At 28.2% G+C, this 22,174-nt stretch overlaps 2 protein-coding genes across 2 annotated transcripts; both read left to right on the top strand.

Moving 5' to 3' along the window:
* Positions 1-957: 957 nt before the first annotated feature.
* LOC123296428 (protein singles bar) lies at positions 958-2,945 on the top strand. Its single transcript, XM_044877896.1, has 4 exons — positions 958-1,148; positions 2,183-2,365; positions 2,545-2,679; positions 2,749-2,945. The coding sequence occupies exons 1-4, from the start codon at positions 978-980 to the stop codon at positions 2,824-2,826; spliced, it is 567 nt and encodes a 188-aa protein (XP_044733831.1). The 5' UTR covers positions 958-977; the 3' UTR covers positions 2,827-2,945.
* Positions 2,946-10,717: 7,772 nt separating this feature from the next.
* Positions 10,718-22,151, top strand: LOC123295145. The gene is made up of 3 exons (XM_044876377.1): positions 10,718-11,009; positions 21,151-21,304; positions 21,527-22,151. Exons 1-3 carry the CDS (start codon positions 10,946-10,948, stop codon positions 21,699-21,701), a joined length of 393 nt encoding a protein of 130 aa, XP_044732312.1. The 5' UTR covers positions 10,718-10,945; the 3' UTR covers positions 21,702-22,151.
* Positions 22,152-22,174: the final 23 nt, after the last annotated feature.

Raw genomic sequence — 22,174 nt, 5'->3', positions numbered from 1 at the left:
TACAAATTCGACTTCTCATCCCTTTTTTTAGTCTTCGAAAGTGCTTTTGAAACCCGTGTTTCGGGGGCCCCCACTGCTATGACTCCTTGATATGCTTTCAAAAGTGATCTACTAGAAAAATTAATAATTAGGATATTCACCCGATAATCATTTTATTTTCATTATATTTTGAATATAAAAATAAACTATTGTAATCAAACGAAGAAAAAAAATCATCGTTCCTTAAAGAAAATGGGACACTGTTATTTCAAGTAACTCTTGGGATTAAATCAATTAATTAATTAAAATTCCTTATTTGATAGCTTTTTCATAGTTTCGTTGTTTTTGTGGATTCAAACAACAGTCTTTCAGATATGTTTAGTTATTATTTTCCGAGAAAAGTTAATAAGGTTTTCCAATAAGTAATTATTCGTGGCAATTAATTCAACGAATAATTTATTCGAATAATAATAAGATCCTTCGATAATTATATTCGTCATCCACGAATAATTTGGTTATTCTTCTTTGCCATTCGAATAAATTTTGTCCATCTCTGGCAGACGATCAACGGCCTCCTAAATAATCTCAGTGCCTGTCGAAAAATAATCTATTACAATCAAAATCAAGCGAAAAATATTTAGTTGAACATAGTAATAAACTTTTGTGAAATAAATCTGCGGTAGTTTTATTATTCTCGATACTTAAAAATCCAACATATGTTTTAACATACACATGTGTATAGGTATCTCCTGTATATATTATAAAATGTATAAAAATAGATACCGGGAGCAAACACCCGTCGTAGTCGCGTGCCACAGGACGTCTTCCTGACGGCATACTTTAATAGTTAGTAAACATACATGGTATACACACTCCCGCAAAGGTACAGCGTATATATTTTAACAATTAAATATTTTTCAACAAAAGAATTAAATTTAATTAAAATTAATTTAATTATTTAGTGCTGTGATAATTCATTTGAGTGTAGTCACTTTAAAATGGCAGGTCGAGCAAGACCTCATATAATTAATATGAACGGAGGTGGTGGTTTTGGGCCAAATAATAATTACGGGGGTAGTGGTATTAATGTTTGCTGTTGTACGTGTTGTACGTGTATACATTTTCGATTTTTGAAAACTACGCCTGGAGTTATGAAAATTGTAGAAATTGTAAGTGAACATGTGTTTATCTTAACTATTTGAATTTTAAGTAGGTATGTACATTTAGTACTTGGAAAGCAAAATTAATTTATTTAATATCGCAGATCAAAACAAAGATGGGTCGTATTTCTGACTACACAACCCTTTAAAAAATATTTTTGAAAAAAATATCAGGTACAACAAAAATTTAAAAAAATTAAAAATCCCCAAACAGAAAGAAAAAATGGGATTCATTTTTATTTATATACATTAATTGGGTTTTTCCAATTCTTAATATTAGAAAGCTTATCATATAAACACAGAAATAGTTCCCACATAAAAGTGAAAATTTTAGTTTTACTTAGGAATCATTCTGTAAAAAGAATTTTTCTGAAATTGTTATACAATAATGAGTTTTAATTAGAGTTTTGAATTCAGAAAATGTTAATCATTATACGTCCAAATGTAGAATTAGTCTTTTGTATTATTATAATAAACTAGCAGACCCGGCGAACTTCCTACCGCCCAGCAGTCAAAGAATGTCCTAGCTCTAATACTAGGTTAATTTTGATCATAAATTTGAAAAATAGGACCAAAATTTAGTAGGATTACTTACTTGGTTTATCAAAATTGGATAAAATTTGGATGTAATAGAGCAAAATTAAATTTTTTGGATTCTTATGACGTCATAAAGTTAAAAAATTCGGGTCATTTTTTTCAGCTGTTATGTCAATTTTTCGCTATAGCTATCACTTATATGTTTAATTTCGTGACCTGGACTCCACATTCTTGAAACCTATTAGAGCTAGGTTAATTTTGATCACAAATTTGAAAAATATTACCCAAGGAGTACATACTTGGTTTATCAAAATAATATAAAAGTATACGAATATTCATCAAAATCGTTAGAGCCGATCTCGATATATATAAGGCGCAACTTAAATACTTGCCACCGGCGCTATGTACCCTCGTTACGGCCCTGTATTTACCAGACTATGATAAACAGAAATAACAAATTATTAAGATTTTCTATGTTCTATAAAATCTTTTTCGTAATTTTTTAGTTATTAGCAAGTTTTTGTCAAAGTGTTTTACTTGAATATGGAATGGAATATTCAGGAACAATTGGTGCGTCATATTTTGGATTTTTAACAACGGCATCTTCGTGTATGATGACAGCAACGATTCTTTTAGGTTGTTATATAGTATCAGAAAAATCATATAATTTAATTCGACAATCATTATTTGTAAGTAAAACTATCAATATCTATGGATCAATATCATTCAGTGACGTATCAGTAAAGCATTGACTCCGAATGAGACATTGATGTCCGTGTGGGTAAATTTTCTCGCTAATATCTCACTTGCTATTGATCCACCATATGCAAATTATCCTATACGTTTAAAAATTTCTATTTTTATACAGGAAACAGCATTTAATGCAGTAGCGGCTATTACATACTTTAGTGCTTCATCATACCTCGCATTTGCTGTAAAAACATTTTTATTACACTTAAATGTAATGCGCCATCAAGCGTATCCAGCTATGTCACTAGTTTATGTAAGCGTTATTGTACTTCTTGTATTTAAGTGCTCCTATTATTCATAATTATTTTTTTATATTTTGCAGGGACTGGGTACAGTTTTGGGAATTTTACATGCGTTCGATGCGTATCAATCATATCGATTTTTTATGGGATATCGATGAATAATACAAATTAGTAGAAATATTATGCAGGAGTGGCCAAAAAACTTGTTATTGAAGGGATGGCATATCGTGTTATCATGAAATAGTATTAGCCACTCCCGTTTTGGCGTTTTAAAAATTATGCGTTCGTTTTTAATAAATTCGTTTTAATAAATAAACAAGAAAAGGTGCTATTTTTGTAAAAAAACAATATATTTATATGAAGAAACTTTTGTATCATTTTAAAGTAAAAAATAATTTTGTTTTTAATATAAATTGGAGTATTATTGATAATTGATTTTCTCTAACGTTGCTAAAATTAATAATTATGACCAAAACATTCCCATTTGATCACAATTAATTTCTGAAAATATAGTCCGAATAATTATTCACATCTGGACTGGGGAGTTTGCGTTGTTCTAACGCCAACGATGATAATAACTATTCGGATAGCTGAACAAAAAATGCCTTGAGGTAAGTAATATGTTGCAACAAACCACGCGCGCCTCTATTTTCTAATGATAGCCAGTATGTAATAAATTAATATAACTCATTTCAACAATATGAGTGACTCTTGAATATTGTTCTTTTTCAACTTAATATAGGCAACTTACTTGCCAGATATGGTATCAATTTTGCGTATAAACATTTACATAGCAAAAATACATTGTCTAATTAAAAAGCGGTACGATAAATAATAATTTTATAGAGAAACAATCGTTAGACAAATATTAAAACACCTAATCAACGCAATCAGTAGGCAAATATTGAACCAACCGTTAGACAGAACTTGAACTTTATTATCGTCATTGTTTATTTGTAACAATATAGCAACAAATATGAATTCCACATTAAAAATGAAACGTAAAATCGAAATAATAAGTTTCATTTTTACTAAGAAATTTATCATAAAATTGCAAGAAAATAACTACCCATTTCAACAAAGTATTGAAAGTGTTTCCTGCATATTGTTCTAAAAAGTAACCTCATTATTCTACGTAATATAGGCAACTTACTTGTCAGATATGGTATCAATTTTGCGTATAAACACTTACATAGCTAAAATACACTGCCTAATCGGTACAGTAAATGATAATTTTATAGAGAGGCAATCATTAGACAAATATTAAAACACCCAATACAATATTATTAGGCAAATATTGCAACGCAATACGTAGGCCAATATTGAGCCAGCCGTTAGACAGAATTTGAACTTGACTATCGTCATTAATTATTTGTAACAATATAGCAACAAATATGAATTCCACATTAAAAATCGAAAAAATAAGCAATCAAAAATAAGAAATTTATCATAAAAGTGCAAGAAAATAAGTACCCATTCCAACAATATAAGTGTGGCCTGTATATTGTTCAAAATTGTAACTTCATTATTTTACGTAATATAGGCAACTTACTTGTCAGATATGGTATCGATTTTGCGTATAAACACTTACATAGCTAAAATACACTGCCTAATTAAAAGGCGGTACGATAAATGATAACTTTATAGAGAAGCCATCATTAGACAAATATTAAAACACCTAATACAATATTATTCGGCAAATATTGCAACGCAATCAGTAGGTAAATATTGAACCAGCCGTTAGACAGAATTTGAACTTTATTATCGTCATTGTTTATTTGTAACAATAAAGCAGCAAATCTGTATTCCACATAAAAAATGAAACGAAATAATAAGTAACCAAAAATGAATATTTATGAGAGTGCATTTTTAAATAAGAACTATATTAGTCCATTTTCGGTTGTCTGCCTGTCCATCAAGCTTAATCAAAAAATATGTTTAATTTTTTGAATGTGTTTAATGCCTGTCCCAGTTTTGAAATTTCTTTTTTTATTAATAGACACCCTATACATATGAACAACTTAAAGTTTAATTTTTAATTAAAAAATAAAATCATAATTCGCGTAATTTAAATGGAATTTAGGCACAATATAGTTAGATAACCTATGACTGTATAGATTGATCTATGACAATTGACAATAGTATTTGTAAAATATATCATGAAATGTACATTTATCTGTATAACGCACATATATTATGACCTCTGCATACTATAATGTTTATTCGGCGTCATAACATTGAAAATTGATATTTGATAATAATAGTCTACACCCCCTAAATAAAAACGCTGGAAATGATTACCAAGCAACTCTTCTTTTGTATTCAATTACATAATTACGGACTCCCTAGATATTATTTTTTAATCCTTATAATATCGAATGTCCTTACCCTAAACGGTAAATTGCGGTATCCAAATAGCGGTTTAGCCAGTATCTGAATGAATTAATTGAATTAAATAGGCTATGAATTTTTTAAGTTCATTTAAAAGAATCTGAAATATTGTAGTAAATAAACAGAAAAACGTGCAAATTAAGCAAAACACAATAATTATTGTTTAATTTAATATTGTTTACTAAATTACTTTATTCATAATTATTTTGGGCTACACGTACCACTTATAATAAATTTGACCTTAATTTTAAAAAAGTACGAAACAGAGGCTTGTTTAGGCAACAACTCTTGGATGTAATAATTTGGACTATTTTTCTATTAACAGTTTTTGTAAAACCCTGACACTACTTTTGTAAAACGGTGACATTCAAATTATTCATTAAAAACTTGTAAATACTGCGCTTTACCGATCATATTACATATGATAATTAATACATAGTACAGCGATTAAGGGCTTTTCACTCTTTGTTTATGAAAAATTGTTATAAACAATTGTTCCTGCACTTTTGAAAGCGCACTATTCCAAATTTGGTATCAGCGGGTCAAAATACTAAAAAAAAAGGTTTAGGTCGAAAAATTTACAACACATATATAGAGCGGTGAAACGCCCTTGGCCGCTGTACTATAATATCAGTAATAAAATACGGCTATAAGATATGAAAATACGTATTATATTAAATTAATATGACGTAACGTAAACAACTAAACAAAATTTAATATCAAATATCAACAAGTGAAAACAAACAATTGACTGAGTTAATTGTTGAAATACCATGCATAGTCAGTGTTGATTTCTTTATCACATAACACATACAAACATGTGACACATCCATAACTGATAATCAAGTATAGTACATATTATAAAATTTCCGCCTAATTGGCGCCCTCACGGGTAAACAGTGATGTTTACGAAAAAATGTTTCAAACAAAAGTTGTTTAATTTTTGATCATGAACATTTTTTATATTTAAATTTTTGTTCTATCTCTAACGGTTTACAAGATGGGTCCTACGGACCCAAGACCCACTTGACCTATCATGGTCATTTAAGAACTTAACCTCACTTTTTACGTCCTGAGTACGCTGTAAAATTTTCAGCTCGATATATTTTTTCGTTTTTGAGTTATCGTGTCCACAGACGGACGGACGGACTTTTTTAGCATCATTATTTTTAAGCGTTACAAACTTGGGACTAAACTTAATATACTATGTATATTTCATATATACATGGTATAATTACAATTTTTTTTTAATTAAATGTCAAAAATACTACAGGTGAGTGTACAGACTAGTAAGGAAAGCAAATGTCTTGGAATCTAACTAACAGAGATCTAAGAAAAATATTTTGGTTTTTCCAAATTTTTTGAAACCTAAAACTGGAATATCTCTGGCTTATTGTATTCTTTATTCGTTTTTGAGACCTTCTTTATCATTTATAATATATTATCAGGACAACTAAAGCCTTGAAGACAGTGAATAGGTAATCGATAATTTTAGGAAGAATGAGGAAAAAAGCAAATACCTAATTCAGTTTTTTTTAAGTCTAAGTCTAATAAGTTTAAGTGTTTTCAAGTTAGTAGTTTGAAATAGTGTTAAATCTATTAAGTACCTACATTTTTCATTCAAAAGAATAATCACATCAGGTCAAGAGTTTTTAAGGGGGATACTTTTAAAATGATCATACTGTATAATATGATATTATTAAAATAAAAAAGTAATTACAAAATTTTTTTAAGTTATCAATATTATACGAGATTTGACACTAAGCAAATACTCTACATGGACTCGATAAAAAAAAATTTAAACTGTATATACATAATCTGATTATTAACATTTATGTAATCTTAACGACAAAAAACAACAAACTAACTTCTATTTGTATTAATTAACATTTTTAATATCTAATTTCCTGATTTATCATCTTGTTTTTATAGATTTTCCAAAAAATAATAAAATTTTATTAATGTATCCGCTTTTTTTAGTAAATTGGACTTTTATATCAAAATTATTTCATTAAATTGATTATCAACTTCTAACTGTTACTTGGAAAAAATTTGTTTACTGGGATTTTCCATAAAATTATTTATTTATCTTTATATACGAATTAAAATGGAATAGTAATGAAAACAATTTAAAAAGTTTGAGGAACTACACATGAAATTCCCTAAACGAAACAAACACTGCTCAAACATAAATTACAAAAGCGTTTCATAGAAAGTATACATAACTAGTCTAGTCGCAGAAAAAGAACGCTGAAGGATTTAATGGTGTATTTGAACGTATTTTAGAGAATTTGTTCTCAAAATTAATCTAGCTCTAATAGATTTCAAGAATGTGGAGTCCTTGTCCTGGAATTAAGCACATAAGTGATAGCTAACGAAAAATTGACATCGCAGCTGAAAAGAATGACCCAAAAATAGTGGGTTTCAAAAAAAATTTCAATAAGACTGGATCAAAATTGCCTGTGTTATTAAAAAAATCGAATTTTTGAACTTGATGACGTCATCAAAATTCAAAATATTTAATTTTGCTCTATTACATCGAAATTTTATCCAATTTTGATAAACCAAGTATGTAATCCTACTAAATTTGGGCCATATTTTTCAAATTTATGATCAAAATTAACCTAGCTCTATTAGATTTCAAGAATGTGGAGGTCTGGTCCCGGAATTAAGCACATAAGTGATAACTAGCGAAAAACTGACATCACAGCTGAAAAGAATGACCCAAAATTAGTAGGTTTCAAAAAAAATTTCAATAAGATCAGATCAAAATTGCCTGTGTTATTAAAAAAATCGAATTTTTGAACTTGATGACGTCATCAAAATTCAAAATATTTAATTTTGCTCTATTACATCGAAATTTTATCCAATTTTGATAAACCAAGTATGTAATCCTACTAAATTTGGGTCATACTTTTCAAATTTGTGATCAAAATTATTCTAGCTCTAATAGGTTTCAAGAAGGTGGAGTCCTAGTCTTCTTTATAAATATAGGTCACTTATGTACAGAATCTATAAGTTTTTAATGTCATTCAATAAATTATAATAAGAAAAAGTAAAAAAATAAGAATCGATAAAAAAAAGTAACTTTTTTACAACACGAAATACAAATTATATGTTATGTATAAAATGTATTGAAATATTTTACAGGTAAACTTAATATAATAGAATTAGTTTCTTAATACTAAAAGTTGCCTATACTAATACTACCTATAGTCCTATACTATAATAATCACTTAAATTAGTTTTTGAATCTCTCTTCTAAGAAATTTTATATAAGGTTTCTTCTTTAATCTTAAATAAACAGTGGCGTATACACTTTTTTTTCTTTTTAATAAATACTACCATTCAAGTAAATATTTTTATTGATGTATTGCTGTAAAACAAGAACGTTTCTTATTTTTCCAAATAATTTTTTTACTCTTTTTTTATAATTTTTTGATTTTAGTTTATTTAATAGTCGCATAAACAGCATGGTCATGAGCGACTTACAAACAATATTGAATATTTTAAACGACATTATATTTTTGAAAAGATTTTTAGTGCCCTTAATGTATTAAGCACTTCCTGAACGTTCTTCTCGTTTCTCAGACAACTGGACAAGTCCATGGTCCAAGTATGTGGTGTACTGTTAATTGCGCGTTGCATTTTCGGCACTTGTTGCAAGGCTCGCATGAAATTAGGTGGTTATGTGTAATAAACGTGTGACCAATTCTTAAGCGGGCCATTATTGCTTGGATTTTGCGGTTTAGTGATTTCGGGGGTACTTCCCATGCATTATCTCTCACTTGCTGTAATAGTAATTCGGAGCTCATCCAAACTCCATTCCATTTGGCCCATATGTAATCGTTGATTGCGTTTTTAAACTCGTCGAGTATGGCTTGTTCACTTTTTTAAAGGTACCTTCAGTTAGAGCTTTTTTTCGCCGCCAGGTCTGCTGCTTCATTGCCACGGAGTCCTTGATGTGATGGTAGCCATGCTAGTATTGTGTGGCATTTACTGTCGTTTAGTTGGTGAAGCTTGTTATGGATAGTTATAACTCTGGGGTCTTTGCTAGTGGTGTTTGTTTGGAATAGTACAAATAGCCGTAAACGGTAAATGATACAAAAAACATAAAGATAGGTTATTACCATTTTGACCTAAAGTAGGTACACAGTTACAGAGACATAGGCCAACACGGCTTTTCTCGAAATGATGGCAATTCCGCCATCCAAATTTGTTAGGATTTTTTGAATTTACATTCAGTACATGATACTAAACCTATTTTAAAAAAATCTATCTATTGGATCTAGTTATTCACTTTATTAACTTATATTGAATCCGACACTGTTCATTTTAAAATAGGCAGAATATTGCTGTACCATTTATTCCCATGTACTTCTACTAAGACTTATGGAGGTGGAAATTCATTACTAAAAAAAAACTATATGAAAGGTAGAGAAACAAAATTGAAACATACTGTAAACACATAAGAAGTTAATGTAAGGCATACCTCACACAAGTACAGTTGTGGTATAAAAATAACTTGAAATATGTTAAATTTTTATAAAATATTGCTCGTTTGTAGTATTTTGCTGGATTTCATTAACCACACACAAAACATATGACATTCACGTCATAGAAATTTGTATAAATAATTTAAAATATATACGTAAATTACTATAATTAGTTCAGAAATACAGAGAAAATTTTTATAGTATGGCGGCCAAAAGTTCGCTTCGTATTTAGTTTTCAAAATGACTTTGGATCTAATTAAAATTTTTGATAAATTCAAAATAATTTCCGTTCATAATTTATTTATTAATCGATATTTCATAATAAAATCTTGCTGCCCCAACCGAATATATAAAAAAATTGAATTTTTAAAAATTCGGTACCTTTTTTCCATTATTAACAATTAGCCTTTTTCCTCTGAAGATTAAAAAAAGATCCTCTAGATGGCATGATATATTTGTACCCCCCCCCCTACTGTTGCCATCTAGCTGTTCTTTTTTTAATCTTCTGAGTAAAAAGGCTAATTAAAGCATTATATTTTTTAAATAATACTAATAAAAATTTTTAACTAACTACATAAGACAAATTATAAACATTATCATATGATCATTAAATCCGGACATACAATAATTAATAATTCCAGGCCTTTTTCCTGTGAAGATAAAAATTGAAAAAAAAAATTCCACTTGTTGTGGAATAAGGCACACTAAATAAAGAGGCTGCTACGCTCAGCCCAGGCCCGTAGCCAGGCCAAGCTACTAGTACGGACACAAAGACGAACAGGATAAATTTAAAAAAACATGTATTTTCTGCTAAATTCTAAGCAGTCTAATAATAGCAGTTATTTTTGAGAGAATTTTCAGTGGATTTTTGATATTTTGAAACTCAAAACTCACTTTCGCGACTTTTTAAACAATTTATATTGCACAATAATTTGTAACTTTTAACTCTTTTTAAGCACTTTGACCACATGCCTTATGGGCTAACAAGTTATAGCTAGTACAGGCATGGCCCGTACGTGGCTACGGGCCTGCCCCGGCCGCTTTACTACTAATACAGCGATATTTCTGAATCAACTATATTTAATTTTAATATTATGTGTTGTATGAATTAAATACAAAATAGAATTTTTAGTAACTGTTAGTACCAGGCAATGTTTAAACAACATTACTACTGACACAAATTACTTTGAAACTCTTTGGATAGATATACTTTGTGTTGCGCGCTAAATAAATTTGTATTTTATTAATTGTTGTCGCGTATTACTTTTATTTTTGTTTTGGTTTATTTCCATTCACGTACGATTTCGTAAAGGACAACATTTTTATTGTTATTGTAATTTGTATTCTGTTTATTTTTATTTCTTTTTGTTTGTATATTGTTGTTTAAAACATGAGTGAATTTGAAGGTACTGGTTTTTATGAACAAAGTAAGAAGGCTATGGAAGAATTTGCAGGTATTTAATAAATCTTTAATATCATAATCATAGAAATCACCTCTTAGAATGAACCTTGATCATAAAAAAAAAATTTAATTAGAAATATTTATTATTTTTGTTGTACAAATTGATTAATAATTAAATAATCGATAAATATGATTTTAAAATTGAATTTTTATTCATTGAAACATTTATTTAAATTTTATAAAACAATTGTTTCCAATAAATTGGGAAACTGATTGTTTTTGTAACAAATTGGGAAATTTCTATTTTAATTAGGCTAATAATAATCATAATTTATCGAAACTATACAAAATATTGAAAATATGCCTATAATTTATTTGAAATTTTCTGATTAAATAAACATTTATGTTATAACAAAATAATTTTGCCCGGAAAAAATATAACTCGTTTGATATTATCATACTTCGAAAATAAGTACCTGCCTGTCTATCGCCACCCCCACCCCAATAATCCTGGATTTTTAACCGCCATAAAATCATATCCAACGTTACGAAACATATCTCAATAATACAAATCAATAATTCGTTTTTAACTCAAAAGTTAACATCTCTGGAACTGCGAATTTGGGCATCATCAAAATTTGTTGTTAGACACGGATTAGTTTGGAGCGAAACGGGAAACTGCGTGCGATATTTAAAAACTGTTCGTCAGACCGACCGAATTTAAATAGTACTAAAATTCGCATGTTAATTTTTTTTAACAAGGAATTATTGATTTGTTGATAGAGACTCTTGCAAAGTTACGACAAACGGAGGTTACAACAAATCAAAAAAACCTTAAAAAATAGTACAAAAATTGTCCCTCGATAATTCCATTCCAGAAAAGCTTATAATTTTACTTATATGATAAAAATAAAATAATCATTATTCATGTAAATAAAAGTTTACCCGGAAATAAACATTTTTCGAGTATTTGTAAATATTGTGAAAAAAAATTTTATGACTAATTTATTTAGAAAGGTCAGTTTTTAATCTTTGTGCTGTTACAAATAAATCAATTGATAAAATCATATGATTTCCGTTCATTTAAAAATGACTCAGGTCATTCGTTTTACGTGTATTGTTTTCAACAAGTAAAATCCAGATTTTAATTCTTAAAATTTATCAATAATAAAAATGAATCATCATACAATTTGAAATTACTAAATCAATTACAGTTAAAAAATTTTTGACAATATTAATTGCTAAAAAAACTGTCATTTTCATAACGAGGAGATTATGTGTAAAAATACACCTTTCAAAAATAATTTTATTTCAAAATATATTTGCGTACAAAAGTGTTGAAATTTTTTCTTTTGTGTGAAAATAAAAATTGTCAAAATAAAGAAACAATGCAAATAAAATATATTTACTACAAATTTCAAAGAATGGGATTCAGTGTTCTATTTCTGGGCTGTTGATATTGCACTCAATTCTTTTTTAATTAAAATTTATTCGGCATTTTTATGTCTAAATAGTGTTCGCTTTTTGTTCAAAAAAATTATTGATCATTATTAAACCAAAAGACAAAACTAGTATTTTAAATTAGTACTAAACAGGTGAAAACAAACAATTGACTAAATCAATTGTTGAAATACCTTGTATAGACAGTAATGATAATCAGTATTTTCATTATATTTTTAATAAATTAAAAAATTAATAAAACCAACCAATCTATTGCCGGCCTTTCGGCTAACATTTCTTCTTGTTTTCGATAATTTTTGAAATATGAACAAAACTTTTTTTTTTCTTTTATCCAAAATCTTTTAAAAAACTTACTAGTTTTGAAGCCACCTATAAATTTTCAACTCTCTATCTTTTATAGTTTTGGATAATATGGACACCAAATTTTGCCATAATTTGTTCCCTCATGGGAAAGCAACGATATATTTACAAAAAATTGTTTCAACAAAAGTTGTTTATTTTTGCATAAGGAACATTTTTTACATTTAAATTTTTATTCTATCTTATACGATTTTCGAGATGGGTCCAACTCGAGACCTAATTGACCTAAATCATCCTACGATGATTTTCAATATTCCTTCTTTTTGCGTCTATTTTAAAATAAATATCTTTTGAAGTTGGTTGAAAAAATTAACTGTAATAGATAAATATAATATTTTGGAATGTATTCGCTAAAACTTTTATTATTTTTATCAAAATAATAAAACATTTACCTACTTGCAAATATTACTACTCAATAATGAATGGAGATAATTTTAATAAAAAATTATCCACCTAATAAAATATTTATTTTAGGAAATATTCGCTTATCAGTACAATTGTCCAAAATTATAAAAAAATTGTTTCAAGAAATTTTTTCGTATGAACTTAAGTTCATATCAGAGACAGTTCTTCGTATGAACTAAAGTTCAGAAAAAGTTTACGCATATCAATCATCATCTCGTGGATTAGAAACAATTATACCTATCGAACTATCCAGGAATATCGGAAATAACGAGGTCTTCTTAAAATCAATCTAAACCCCAAGCATATAGGCATAGAGTCAGACAAACAAGCATTTGTTCCTCTTAAACGTTCGAAAATTAACTTTGACTACCCCTTGGTTCAACCGTAAGGGGTAGTTTCACCTCCGAAATCGATATTAGAAAAAGCAGAGGTTTACACGTTGTGTTACAAAAGTCATCATAAACAAAAATCATTGAAATCATCTCTGAAAGCGAGTTTCGGGGTCATAATTTATTTATTAGGTTATATACCTTATCATTGTAAATTAAAAACAATAGGTGATAAACACAGAAAAACGTGATAATTTTCATCAAAAAACAAAGACACGTTGTGTCGTTTAGGTATATGACATTTTTAATCAAAAGCATAAATAATAACTATAAATACCTATTTGTTATTAATTTTCCAGTTTTTTAATTCAATATTATTAAAGGCTTTATTTTAAAAAAGAACATACGCAAAGATATTTGTATAGTACTTATCTATTATTATATAAATTGCGAAATTCATTAATTTTTTTAAATAAAAAAAAAATTTAATTAAAGATACTTAAAACAAGTGGAAACAAACAAATGAGTTAATTGATACATATACGTAAAAAAAGATAGTCACTCTTCCACACAAAGTAATAAGAGTATCTTTCTTCTCATTTCCTCATTATGCATAGTAATAAACAAACACAAAACATGTATCCTTTATAATATATGTATTCAATACTATATTTGTTCTAATTTAATGTGCACCCTCACGTGTAAACAGTGATGTTTACGAAAAAATGTTTCAAACAAAAGTTGTTTATTTTGGTTGTTTTTATAAAGAACGGTTTCTACATTTAAACTTTTGTCCTATGTTTAGCAATTAACAAATGACCTATGTTGCTAACTAAACCTCGTTCTTTACGTCCTGAGCACGCTTTAACCATTTCTGATGCTAGGCAAAATATTAAGAATCGGCCCTATTTGTCAATTTGTAGGATTCTGGATTTAAAGTTGTTGTATGACTGTGCAAAATTTCAAATCGATATTCCTACAAATAACGAAAATATAAGGGTGTCTTCATCTTAAATGCGACACACTGTACAAGCGCGTATCAAACAAAGTAAATATCAGATACATAACGACATAAAAAAACAATCCAAATGTACGAATTGAAAAATAGGCACTTGAGCGCTTTGAGGCATTATTATTATAATAAAATTTATTACGAAGTTTTCTTAAGTATCTACTCAAGACATTATTTTTATCAAATATAAAATTAATTAATTTTTAATAACTTTTCATTAATATTTAGTACCTATAAACGATCAGATTTTTAATGAATACAATTATCGTAATAAATGAAACATCTTTAAAGTTATAATAAAAAATTGAAGGCGAGCATGTTTTGTTTTTCTTATTAATTTCTTGGCAATATTCAAGGTTGCCCGAATCAAACAATATGAGTAAAATACTTTAAGTTTATATAAAATTAGTCGTAATAGATATCTGACGTAATAGAAGATGGACTACGACTTGACGACGAAGCTTGTTTTCTTGTTTTTCGAATGTAGAAACTGATTATTATTGGACTTATAGCTTAAGTAGTTCTAATTTGCTATATCCGAAAATCTAGTAGGTCATTGGAGTCAAAGCGAATGAATGCTTGATACGCCTCGTTTGGGGAACAAAAACGAGCTTTGTCAATTTTCTTGATTTCTAAATAGATGGCTAGCGCCGTTTTTTTATTGCAAATCTTGCTGCTTCAGAAAAATAATTTTTTGACATTTAACGAAAAAAGTCATTTTTGTTATGAACCCTTTTTATTTCGTCCAAATTGTTTTTGGCCCATGTTTCTGGAAACAGATTGTTATATATAAGTAGTAACAAAAATGGCTTGATCGTGTATGCTGCTCATTACAATTCAGGCAGTTTATTGAATTTTTGCAGTAGGTACATTTCGTTATGTTAATACCGAAAATGATAATTTATTAATTGTATTTTTATTAGGTATTGCTAATCTTAAACAAATAATGCAATTACATATAAATATAAGCGCGGGTTCAGAAAATTTGTTGTCGGAGGAAAATTTTTTAAATCATTGTCTACTAGTTTTGGACTTTGGACTTTTTGTTTACTTTATTAGGAGTCTTTATTTTTTAATCCAACCATTGACTATCCAATTTTCTTAGATGGGTAAGGGCCTGCAAGTTACTTTTTACTTTGGATGTGGGATAATTACCCCGATTTTCCTCTCCCTGTAGACACGCGCATGAAATATTAACGTTTTTTTCACTTACTATAACAAAGAAATAATAATACCAAGGTGATTTAAAGTTAATAAATACTAATGATTATTTTGTTGCAAAAAAACAAATTTTTTTTGAACCTTGAAAATTCGTAATTTAAATAATTTATTTGGATAACAATAACGAAAATATGTATATCGGCATTCAAAAAATACCGGCGACTCGGCTCATTTAAAATAATTGCATGACATTTTATATTTTCAAAAACAATCTGTGAAAATTGGGTACCCGATTTATAAATCTAAGCCTTTTATATTTTTATACCTATATATGAAATATATCAAGGTATTCTAAGTTTAGTCCCAAGTTTGTAACGCTTAAAAATATTGATGCTACGAACAAAATTTTGGTATAGGTGTTCATAAAATCAAATAAGTAGTCCATTTCCGGTTGTCAGTCCATTCGTTAACATCATAACTCAAAAACTAAAAGAGATTTCAACCTAAAATTTATAGCGTGCTCAGGACATAAAAAGTAATATTGAGTTCGTAAATGAGCAATACAGGTCAATTGGGTCTTGTAAACCGTTAGAAATAGAACAAAAGTTTAAATATAAAAAATATTCCTTATAAAAAAATTAGGAACTTTTGGTTCAAACATTTTTTCGTAAACATCACTGATTACCCGCGAGGTTGCAAATTAGATTAGAACATTATACTATGTATTACATGGGAATATCAGTAATGTATGTGTGACACCACAGTCGTGTGGTGTCAACACTGTCTCGCCATGGTATTTCAGCAATTAACTCAGTTATTTCTTTGATTTCACTTGTTTATTTACAAATTTCAAAACAGCTATGTATATAGGTATGTATTGAAATTTAGACCCTCAAAAAGAGATCAATGAGGAGTGGGGGATGTCATGGTGATCTTTGCCATGGCTAATGGTATCGGTTCTAGCTACACTCGAAATACAATATTTACAACCCTAAGATATAATATAATGTATGCTAATATAGTATTCCCAGTTCATACTCCCCTATACAGGGGTCAAAAGGGAAGCAGGAGCAAAACGTAGGTACTTCAGTCACTGGGCTCATACGTACCTAACCTTAAACAACGGTAGGGGGAGCTCAATAGTTTAAGATATATAATTATTATCGTATTTAAATTATGAAATTCGTTTTTAAAAGTTTACAAATTTTTCAATGGCGGTCAAAAAGTGCACTTGTTGCACTCGCCTAGTTACGTCACTACGAACATGTGCCTAGGAAAATTTATAAAGATTGCGAAAGTGAATAATGAGACAAGTCACCTGTATGTTTTGAATACCGACATATTTTAATTATCTTTATTATTCAAATTAAATATTTTAATGGGAAATGATGATATTTCCGATGATTTTTATTTCGCTCACATTTTTGTATTTGCATATTTTAACCTGAAATGCAAAATATTTTCTGAGATATTACTGAAAACATATTGTTTGTACATATGTTTTTTAATTTTAAAAATTCCATCCTATTGTTTATTTATGCATATATCTTCTTAAATAAATGCATAAATAAATATACCTTGAAACCGATGCGACACTTTCCAAAATAATGAGACTATTCAAATATTTGTTTTCCGGTCACGTTATTTTTTTTCGAATTGTTAGTTTTATTTATGTCTGGAAGAGATATATCTACATTTTCATTAATGATAATAGAAAATAAAAAACGCTTTGAACAAAAACCTCTAGATTCTTCGTCTCTAGAAGTCTAGACTATACTTCCGAAAAAGAAATTATTTATTTAAATTATTGTATAAAATATTAATATTAATTATAATAAACTTTATTTAACCAGCAGCATTTGTTTGGACAAATTGTTTCTCTTCCGATTGAAAATGTTTTGAAACTTTTAATGAGAAATAATATTTTTAACTTGAAACGAAGTTCCAATTCCGTTAGAAGTTCAGAAGAGTAATATTTTTTTTTAAAAAGCTGTATGTTGCTCTTCACCTTTTAAGTTGTTGATTGTCAGAAAACAAAGTAACCAATGTTCATTTCCAGAGCACAAAGATACCCATTCGTATAAGCAAGCAGATAAACAAATCCCTTCACCAAACCTTCTCACACCCCTCCACCCACCCATTTGCATTACTTCCTTTAAACTCGGTTTACTCACCATATAGCATATACAATTTTCATTCTCATAGAAGAATAGCAACACAGATGATCAAATCATTGAATTAAAGACAGTTTTTTTTCGCTTCAATTCTACAAATCAACAAATATATAACAGTTATGACATATAAGAAATCGTTTTTCTTATCAATCGCAGTTATTTCAAGCTTAGAACAAAAACTTAATTATAGAATAAAACTTTTATTACGATTTCAATTTTCAACGGAAAATATTTGAAATATTATCTTAGAGTTTATAAAAGTTTGTTCGTAAAGCTGTTCTGTTAACGTTAAAAACTTGAAAAATTTCTGTTAATTATTAAAAACGGTTTTCATTAAATTTTATCAAATTTACCTATTATATAAAATATATTACCTAATGATCCACATAGGTACAAAAATACAACCTTGACGAATTATTTATCATATAATTATAGTTAATTTTTAATAATATAAACACAATCCTTAATTACAACAATTGTATGATTTTTATATAACATATCATCAAACTACCTAAAAAAATCAAATTCAAGGTAAACTTCAGGACAAAAAGTTTATTTTTACGAAAATCCTCCCATATCCGTTTTAAGCTACTTGAGAGTATAATTTTTTGTCAAATACATAAATTGTATAAACATCCGTTTTTAATTTGATTTTATTAAACAATAACAATGAATTATTTTGATATGTATTATTTTAGTTAATAATTAGTTTAAATAAATAAATAACAAAATTACTATATTTGTGAAAAATTATTAATATTATTAAAAATAATAAATATTATTGAGCACGTCTAATTTAATAATAATAATTTTTGTATTGTGATGTTTATTTTATAAAATCATACAAATAAATTTTAATTTTAGTAATTAATTGATTAACTCGGTAAACAATAAATGATAGGCAATGAAATAACAAAATAATATACTTAAACAAGTGAAAACAAACAATTGACCGAGTTAATTGTTGAAATACCATGTATAGACAGTTTTGATGACGCAATCGTTTGTTTTTTGACGTCACGTAAATAAAGAAACCTTTCCACTCTTAAATAGCCACCCACACTTAACTGATATTCCCATATTAATACATACTACAAAATTTTCACCTAATTAGCGCCCTCGTGGGTAAACAGTGATGTTTACAAGAAAATGTTTCAAACAAAAGTTATTTATAAGGAACATTTTTTACATTTAAACATTTGTCAATCTCTAACGGTTTACAAGATGGGTCCTACGGACCCAAGACTCAATTAACCTATGTTGCTAATTTACGAACTCGACCTCACTTTTTACGTCTTAAGCACAAAATAAAAATTTCAGCTTGATATCTATTTTCGTTTTTGAGTAATCGTGATGACAGGCGGACAGACGACAGACAGACAGACAGACATACGGAAATGGACTAATTAGGTGATTCTATAAACACCTATACCAAAATTTTTATCGTAGCATCAATGTTTTTAAGCGTACAAACTTGGGACTAAAGTTAATATACTGTGTATATTTCATATACATGGTATAAAACCTACAGACAGTGTATAATTAAATTAGTAGGTTTGTGTAGTTCGCAAACAAACTACTTAACCTTTTGACTACTGGTGTCCCGTATATGGGACAAAAAAATTTATGGTGCCCAGAGTACCAAATTTTTGTCTAATGAAAAAAAAATTTTTTTTTTGTTAAAATTTAATTTTATTAGTTTAAATAAGGGATATATAACGTAAAATTTAAAAAAAAATGATTTACTTATCATGTTTCAAAATGTCCCATATTTGGGACATTGGTTGTCTATGGTTGTTAAATGATTGTATATATTTATTTAAATATGTTCTAAAATAAATTTTTTATTCTTATAAAATTCAAAATAATTACAGGGAAAATACAAAAATATTTATAAAAAAAGTATACGAAACAAAACAAAAATAATAAACGAAAATGAAAATTATTTATTTAAGTGAAAACTTTTGAAACAGTTTTTTTCAAAAGATCATCATGTGCAACGCGAATAAAATTTTTATTTCTTGCTCTTTGCAAGGTTTGAACCCCTTCTTATCTAGCTGCAAGGCATACATATTTGTATATTGGGCGATTTCCGAAAAATATTCAGCGGGCAAGTATTTATTAAAATACGAAATTGGAGACCCAACTTCTTCGCATTCGAAACTATTGTCCCATGCGTCCAGTTTTTTTATTTGAAATTCAGCTTTTTTCCACTGTATTTTTATTTTAGCTGCTTTTGTAGAAATTTGCTTGTTCGAAGTATCTATATTTTCTTTAGAACTTTCATCGTCACTTTCTTCAAAAATTAAATCTTCAGGCAATTCGGTCTGATTATTATGAATCACATCCGCCCCTACTCTTACAAAATTTTCTCTTCTACCAATTAATGCAGGGTCGTTAAAAATTAAAGAGTCATCTGCTATTTCAATGAGATCTTCTTCATCATCCTCCGATAAATCTATGTCAGATACATTGCCTGATTCCAACATTTGGAGAATATCGTTGGAGCTTAAAGGTTTTCTGGCCATTTTTCTGCCAAAAATAATCAACAAATTATTAGATGAAACATAAATTTTTAGATATAAATTCAAAAATATTGATATACATAAAATACGTACATGTTTTTTATTTACAACCGATGATTCACTTTGTCCAGTATATGGGACATTAATTTTAAAACCTTTCTAATCACAATATTATAAAAAAATTCTAATTTTTTTTTTTAATAGTTTTTATTTTAATAATTTGAAAAATCAATTTTATGAAAATTTTCACGAAACTCGTCAGATTTCCTTCGAAAAAACGCTTTAATCACTTATATGAATAACACACTTTGAATGACACAACAAACACTTGTTTAAACATGCAATTATTTTATTGTTGTAATACCATAAATGAGATGATAATGACATATTTTACTTAAAAAAAGGTTTATTTCTGTAATAGAGCTTACAGAAATCAAAACAAGATGGTATAACCGAAAAAAAGTCATTTTAAAAATTAATGTCCCGCATTTGGGACAAAAGTTATCATGTAGTGTAAAAAAATTTGAAAAGCCCAGTAGTCATAAGGTTAAAAAGAGCGCTCTCTCAGACGAACTGTGCGAATGTCTATTCGCTGTGGAAGGTCTATTCGGCTGTGCCGATAATTGTTCGGAGGTCTGAAACCCATTTCGCTGTCCTATTTAAAAATTACAATTTCTTGATCTCTCTTAAACCGTTTCTTTGAAGCATTTCCATTCCTGTAGTAATTTTTATGCACATTTTATATTTGCCCTTTTTTTTGTTATAGATATATTTGAAAAATCTACAAGCGCACCAGGAGCTACTCCTCTACCAGCACATGATGCAGCTGGTATAGCAACTGTCGCAGTATTAGTTGTTGGAATTCTTTTTGCAATTGTTGGTTTATTTGGAATGGCGATATTTATCGATTGTAGACATCAGTATGTATATATTTTACTATCAATTATGTTTGTAATTTATGTTTCGCATGTAGATGATACTTTTTCAATCTTTTTAAATTATCTTTTTGAAATAAAAAAGGTAATTTACCTGAAAGCTATTATAGATATTTAAAAAAACGGTTCAGAAAAATTCAATTATCAATGTCCCTGAAGAGGACATTTAAGATTAATATATAATTTAAATAAAATATTTTGTTTCAGAACTTTAAATCGAGACGGTGAGCCAAGGCGAAGTTTACGTTTAAGAATACCCAAATTTTTACGAAGAAATGTAGATAATGATACGGATTCAATAGCTAATCAAATGGATAATGAAAATGCATCAACAACACCAGCTGCAATTGTAATTACTTCTCCCACAGCGGATATAAACTAGTCATGAATATGAGATTATATCATCTAGTATTTAATTAACGTTTAATTAATTATATTATTGATAAAATTTTGAGAGTGAAAATCAATTACTCTCAGCAATGAAGCTGAAAATGAAGTAAGTAAATAAGAGAATTTCCTGGATGAAGAAAATAAAAGCGCCATACACTTAAACACCAAACAAGCACTTGAAGAACTAAAGAAGTAGTTCAAATTAGAAAATTAATTTTCGTATTATTTAATAAGTAGGTGATTGAAATTTATGTATACAACCTTACCAACTCTGTTGGCATTTTGTAATGAAAAAGAGAAGGGTGAGCTTAATTGACTAGAAAAATTGCTACATTATCAAACATTGAATGAACAAAAATAATTTTGGGAATGATCAACTACTTCATTTTGAAAATTGCTCATCCATAATATAATATAGGCCACAATTAAACTAAATCATAATTTTTGTGATAAATTAAAATTGTG

Source organism: Chrysoperla carnea, chromosome 3, assembly GCF_905475395.1.
Source record: "Chrysoperla carnea chromosome 3, inChrCarn1.1, whole genome shotgun sequence".
Taxonomy (NCBI): domain Eukaryota; kingdom Metazoa; phylum Arthropoda; class Insecta; order Neuroptera; family Chrysopidae; genus Chrysoperla; species Chrysoperla carnea.
Note: the sequence above shows the minus strand (reverse complement) of the source record. Positions and strands in the feature narration are given on the sequence as shown.